Consider the following 6,283-nt stretch of genomic DNA (forward strand, 5'->3'; position numbering starts at 1 on the left):
TCTAAATCCAACAGCCAACTTGAGCCAAACTTGTTTGTTGGTGTTTGTTGGCGTTTGTCTGTGCGGTGTACTCAAAACTTTCTGGTTAGTTAAAGCAGCTTATATTGAAGGCAGTCTGCCTAAACAACAACTTTTGGAATGTTCTACTCTATGATGTAATACTGTGGCTAAACCCCGCCTCCACAGAATAAGATCAATGCCTGCTTCGACATCACAGCCTGTTTAGCCACACCCACCGATTCTTGTATGTAGTGTAAATAACGAGAGGCGAACACACAGGTCCATGCAGAAACCGAATGATAAAGATGGCTCTAAAGTCAACAAGATGCTGTGCAGTGCCAAGTTGTGGAAAAACATTGTTTGCATTGCATTCCTTTTGATTCCAACATTAGGAAAGATTGGATGCATTTTATTTTTAATGAAGATCCAGACCACGTCAGTAAGAACTTGGTCCTTTGTTCACTTCATTTTACCACGGATGCACGATGCTGTGCCTACTATATTTGATCTGACAGTAATGTTGCAACACAAGTGTGAGTAACTGTTTTCATTATGTAGTCATTATTGCTTTGTCTTACAGATCATTTGATATGTACTGAGTTTTTATGTGTTTTTGATCTAAATAACAGCAGGGTCCATGTATGAGGAATGTACGCTCTCAAACATAGCAACTATTAGCCAATCATAGCAGTGGGCGTTTACTTCCGAGTTTACAATCCGCCATGCCTATTCAAGCACAGCGTTCTGATGAGGGGGATAAAAAAGGACAGAAAATAGCTTATTACTTCTAAATTATGATGTTTTTTATATATAAATCTTGAAAACATAATAATTGGACCTCAGAGAACAGTACAAAATTAAAAAACAAAGGTAGTTCATGACCCCTTTAAACTAAACGCTAACACAGGAAACCCACTTCCACATCCTGTTACTCATCCTGTATGGAAACATACTAAAACACTTTTACTGAAAGAAAATGTTTTTATCTGTCAATACTTATAAAGAAGAAGAAGAATTCTTGCTTCATGTTTTTCATCTATGATTTAATCACAGACAAACATTTTAAACAACAAACATGCCGTTAACATAATATTTCAAGTATAACGGCTCCTCCAGCTTTCTAATCTATTCAGTTTCTGTTCTGACAGGAGCGTAAGTAGTGATATCTGAACTGGGCACTTGTGTATTCTTGTGTCGGTTTTGTCTCCTGGTCATCAAGTCCACAGATGCATAACACACCTCGCTATCATCATTCTCCTGTAATAAAAATTAATGTTTTGATTTAATTATATAACATTTATTACAGTATATATTTACATTTTAGGTAACTTTTTTTTTTTTACATGTAACATTAATTAACAATGCATTAATACGTTTACTAACAATGAGCAATATGTTTGTTACTGTATTTATTAATCTTTTATAATGTAAGTTTATATAAAATAGATCTGTTCACTGTTAGTTCATATAAGCTCAGATTCATTAAATGATATTAACAGATAGTTAATGTTAGTTCGTTAACTTTTTTTATTTATTATTATTTATTTTATTCATTTATTTATTTATTTATTTGCAACCTTATTGTAAAGTGGTAACCCAATCTTTTTAAGCTAAAGAAAAAAAGAGCCAGTAATTGAAATCTTCCATATTGTGAATAAACTTGCGTGTTTTCGTTGGTCATACCTCAATAATATTTCTACCTTTCAGCTTGTGTTTTTGATCAGTTGCAGAATCTAAAATGAAATATTTAAATTAGAGGATTCCAATTCATGCAGTATAAAAAAAAAAAAAAAAACTTTTGTCATTGACAAAATCTGTAACACTTTGGCAGTGCAAAAGAAGTGTATAAATCTGTAAATAATTACCTGTAGCTTTCCTACAACAGAGGCAGAATACACAGATGGAGGAGAAGAGACAACACACTGGACACACACTGAACAGTAGCGTCCAGCAGAGCAGACAGTCTGATACAGGAGGTGGGGTGGAGGTGGTGTTCAGGGGTCCAGAACAGGAAGTCACTTGCTCAGGATAAAATAAATACAAATGTATCAATGAATGTTGAAAAAAATATATATAATATATATATATACTGTATATAGTTTATCTTGCTTCTTGATGAGAAGGTAAAGTTTTCCAGAATTACACAAACAATGGTGTAATAATGACTAACAGAAGTGTTTTCTTACCTCCCAGAGAAAGACGAATTGTTTGGTTTCCATAATAGTACACTTCTGAAGAGGAGATGATGCCTTTTCCATCTTCATTTACCTTTATCTCTAGTTTTGCACAGTAGTACAGTCCCAGGTCAGATACACTGATGTTAGTAATATGTAGATCGTAAGAATTATTATAGAGGTTGTGGATAAAGCTGAATCGCTGAAATATCTCCACGTCCAGTTTCCTAAAATCTATTATGAAAGAGGGTTGATTTTCATGAGAACAGTTTCTTATCCATACAATGCTGGAACCAAGAGTTACAGAGCGATCACAAAAGAGAGTGATGTTGTCTCCTGGTTTGACTTTCATCTCCACTTCTTCTCCATAGATTATTTTCTGATAAAACAGGAAAACTGTAAAAGTACAAAATATCTTTATGTAGCACTTCAAATTATACTATTATATCAAAATATTCACAGTAGTGACATTTTACTAAAAAAAAAACCTCTAAAAAAACAACTAAAGAATTATAATTTTTTTTCTTACACATGAGTGCGATCAAAGCAAGTCTTGGCCTCTCCATCTCAGTGAATGATTGTGAATAACTGACACTGCTGAGGGTCTTAATGCAGATGTCAGCTCTTATCTGACTGGTTCACATCAATGGAAAGTTTTACCTAAAGCGGCCTGCGTCATGAGGGGTTGGCGGTAAATTGGGTTATTGTGTAAACAAAAGAGTGAGTGCAATATGAACCAATCATTTGTTACCTTTTAGACTTTTTTGCTCTGATTTGGCTTCGTGAATAGGAAAATCTTAAACCTTTTCATGATCGGACAGATATGCAGAGAGGCTACATTATTTGATAATAAAATGTAACTTGTGTTTGTTAGATAATAGGTATGATTAGCATCAGAAATGATTCAGACATGAAGATAAGCCCAAAATTATGTGCTTTACATTTTACATGCAATGAGAAAATGAATAAACTTTTAACTGTAGGACTGTCTTTGTTTTATTGTAGTGGATCAAAATAAGAAACTATTATGCAACAACATCTAAACATGTCAAAACAGGAAACCCACAGGCCTCATTTAGACCACTTACAACCTCCTCACATTTGTTGCCTTTACACGTCATCAAACTTTCACTTCACATCTCTTGTAGATTATTGATCACCAAGCAAGTATGTTTCCATTAGTCTTTGTTTGCTTTTGTGTGTTGGTTAAAGTGCGTGTATTTGCATGAAGGCATCTCACTCACCTTAATTCATGCAGGAGAAGTTTTCTGTGTGTTCTTATAGATACTGGAATAGCTGTCTAATAAAGGATTCAGTTGAAGATTATTAATCCCTCAAATAAACACGATGTTATGTTTTGTGAAGAACTGACTAAATTTTAATTAAAATTAAAAGTCTAGGAAAGGTTCCAAAGTGTACCATTTAAACACCCATGTGTACCATATAAGCCCAGTAAGCTTTTTTAACGCTTAATATTTTATTAAATAAACAGTTCCATTTGATACATTTTAAATTAGTCAGCCTAAAGAACTACTGATCAAACAGGCCAGATATTAATGACAGGTTTAATATTAACTCACAGCAGTGTGTGATTTATTGTTGTCAGATGAATATGCTTTTTAGCTATGTCTGTAATGTGGCTTCTCTTATGAAAAAGAGCTCGTTTTACCAAAAGCAAAACTTAATGATATCTCATATCAAAGCAAGGTTGTTTTTTAAGGACACGTGTGTTTCATAAGGTTTCAAAGTTGTGTCCCCACTTTTTGTCAACACTTTAAGACATTCATTAAAATGCAAAAAAATAAAAAATTAGGGTATATCAGGGGCAGCTGTCACTTTAAATGACCCCTTTGCCACATTCCACCTCTGCAGAGTACATCAGTGTCAGACAGGCTCTGGTAAGTTTTATAGTTTTAGAATATTTTAAATCCTAATGTTAATAGTTCCTGTGTCATAACCATGATATGTCAACACCATCTTCCAATTTCAGAGGAAATTATTTGAAATATTTAGATAATTTTTTAGATAACCTCCTGAAGCAGGTTCTATTAGTATCTAGCATCAAAAGAGAAAACAAAATGGCTACTGCATGAACTTGTTTTGTGAAAGAAATGCTAAATTTGTCAACACCGTAAGATGTTCTATCTGACGGTGGTGATGGGCCAATGATGTTGTTGACATTCAATGTGAATTCATCATATTTTTGTGGTTTTCAAGTCATTTTTAATAACATTAAGTATAAAATAGTATTATTTTTTATAATGTATAATTACTAAATATACAGCAGCATATATTGCTTTTGTAGATTGATAGTCATCACTTCTAGCTAGTTCGCTAGAAGCTAACTAGTTAGCTAGTTACCACTGTCAGATGTGTCAACTCAGTCAGGTCTATGTCACCTCCGTCAGATGAATATTTTGATAATATTTGATTATGATATTTTAGATTTGTTGAGAAATTGTTGGTAACATGTGAAATGTAATCTGTCTGCTAACATGAGAATGTGTTTTGAAATGTTAAAAACATCTTGATTGCTGTTAAGGATAAAGTTAAAATTATATTACACTTTCCAAGGAAAGCACATTTTGTTATAAAAAAAATAAAATGTTAAAAAGAGAAAAGTTGTGAGGTTGAATCAAAGCATAGCTCAGTAGCTATATGTAAGATTTTAAAAAACGAGTACAAGATTTTAGATTTGTTGAGAAATTGTTGGTAACATGTGAAATGTAATCTGTCTGCTAACATGAGAATGTGTTTTGAAATGTTAAAAACATCTTGATTGCTGTTAAGGATAAAGTTAAAATTATATTACACTTTCCAAGGAAAGCACATTTTGTTATAAAAAAAATAAAATGTTAAAAAGAGAAAAGTTGTGAGGTTGAATCAAAGCATAGCTCAGTAGCTATATGTAAGATTTTAAAAAACGAGTACAAGGATTTCATTTTTTCAATATTTCACCCTGTTTTGTCCCACTTCTCAAGAATAAGTGACATGTCTGTTATTCAGTCTGTTCAGCACTGGGAGCTGTCCAATGTGCTGAATTTATACTGGTTCTCCATACATTTAATGAACGTGAAAAATCTAATTAAATTCACAACTGAAGAATGTCTAATAAAATTTCCTTATCAGTCTTAAACAAGCAATCCTGTAAATGAGAAAACCCACTAGATCCATGTCATTGTCACTGAAAGTGCATAGCACCTATGGTGCACTACATTTGTTACATTTAGAAAAAAATATTTTCAACCTTTTTCCTTTCAAAAAAAATTCAACCTGTTTTAATTGAAAACCCAAGTTTAATTAGCAAATTTGCTTGAAGAAATATTTGTGTCAATCAAGCAGAATTTATTATTGTTGTTGTTGTTGTTGTTGTTGTTGTTGTTGTTGTTGTTGTTGTTGTTGTTGCTGCTGTTGCTGCTGTTGTTGTTGTTTTTTATTGCTTTTTTCTCATAAGTTTCATTGTAAATAATAAACAAAAACATGAGATGAACAGACCCTTTGAGACCAAAACAGCAACCTCAGGAACGCTTAGCATAAATATAGCATACACTTGAGGAAGCTAAGTTAGGTGGCACTGTAATGGTGACAAACCTGAAAATGCCTATAACTACATGTCAAATGAAATTGGTTTCAGCATGATTGTTAGCAACCATTACAAATACAACTGTTATTTTATTTTTATGAATGGAAGTTTTATTGGCTAAAGCAGTTATTGTTTGGATAATTGCTGATTTTTAAAAAATCTGATTATATTCAGAAGTTTACGTGTCATCTCCAATCTGTATCACACTAAATCCACACTATCTCAAATACTGCTCCGGAGCGGTATTCAAGGCTTAGTGCAGGGTTCCTCAATTAGTTTTCGCCGAGGGACGAATTCTGCCAACAATACCAAGCCAAGGGCCACTGACCTATATATATATATATATGTCACGGGTACAAAAGGAGGATTCAATAGCGAATGTGAAATATAACAGTTTATTAGGAAAAGGTCCCAACCAGACCAAAGGCAAGAGTCAAACAAGGCATGTGCAGGATATAGTCACTCTTGGTAGCTAGCGGACGCAAATGAGCACCCGTGGATATCCCGAGAACATACGATCCTTGGG

General features: G+C 33.4%; 1 protein-coding gene across 1 annotated transcript; it reads right to left on the bottom strand.

Annotated features, from left to right (window-relative positions):
* Nucleotides 1-1,125: 1,125 nt before the first annotated feature.
* LOC107742508 (uncharacterized) lies at nt 1,126-2,853 on the bottom strand. Its single transcript, XM_016555506.1, has 6 exons — nt 2,845-2,853; nt 2,704-2,779; nt 2,187-2,570; nt 1,866-2,018; nt 1,684-1,733; nt 1,126-1,257 (listed from the first exon to the last, which is right to left on the bottom strand). The coding sequence occupies exons 1-6, from the start codon at nt 2,851-2,853 to the stop codon at nt 1,126-1,128; spliced, it is 804 nt and encodes a 267-aa protein (XP_016410992.1).
* Between the last annotated feature and the right edge of the window lie 3,430 nt (nt 2,854-6,283).

This window comes from Sinocyclocheilus rhinocerous, unplaced genomic scaffold, assembly GCF_001515625.1.
Source record: "Sinocyclocheilus rhinocerous isolate Xijiao unplaced genomic scaffold, SAMN03320098_v1.1 scaffold496, whole genome shotgun sequence".
NCBI lineage: Eukaryota > Metazoa > Chordata > Actinopteri > Cypriniformes > Cyprinidae > Sinocyclocheilus > Sinocyclocheilus rhinocerous.

Coding starts and splice junctions, on each gene's coding strand:
- LOC107742508 (XM_016555506.1), bottom strand. Junction 2,019..2,186: donor AATTCGTCTTTCTCTGGGAG/GTAAGAAAACAC, acceptor ATCCTGAGCAAG/TGACTTCCTGTTCTGGACCC. Junction 1,258..1,683: donor AAGGTAGAAATATTATTGAG/GTATGACCAACG, acceptor TTTTTATTACAG/GAGAATGATGATAGCGAGGT.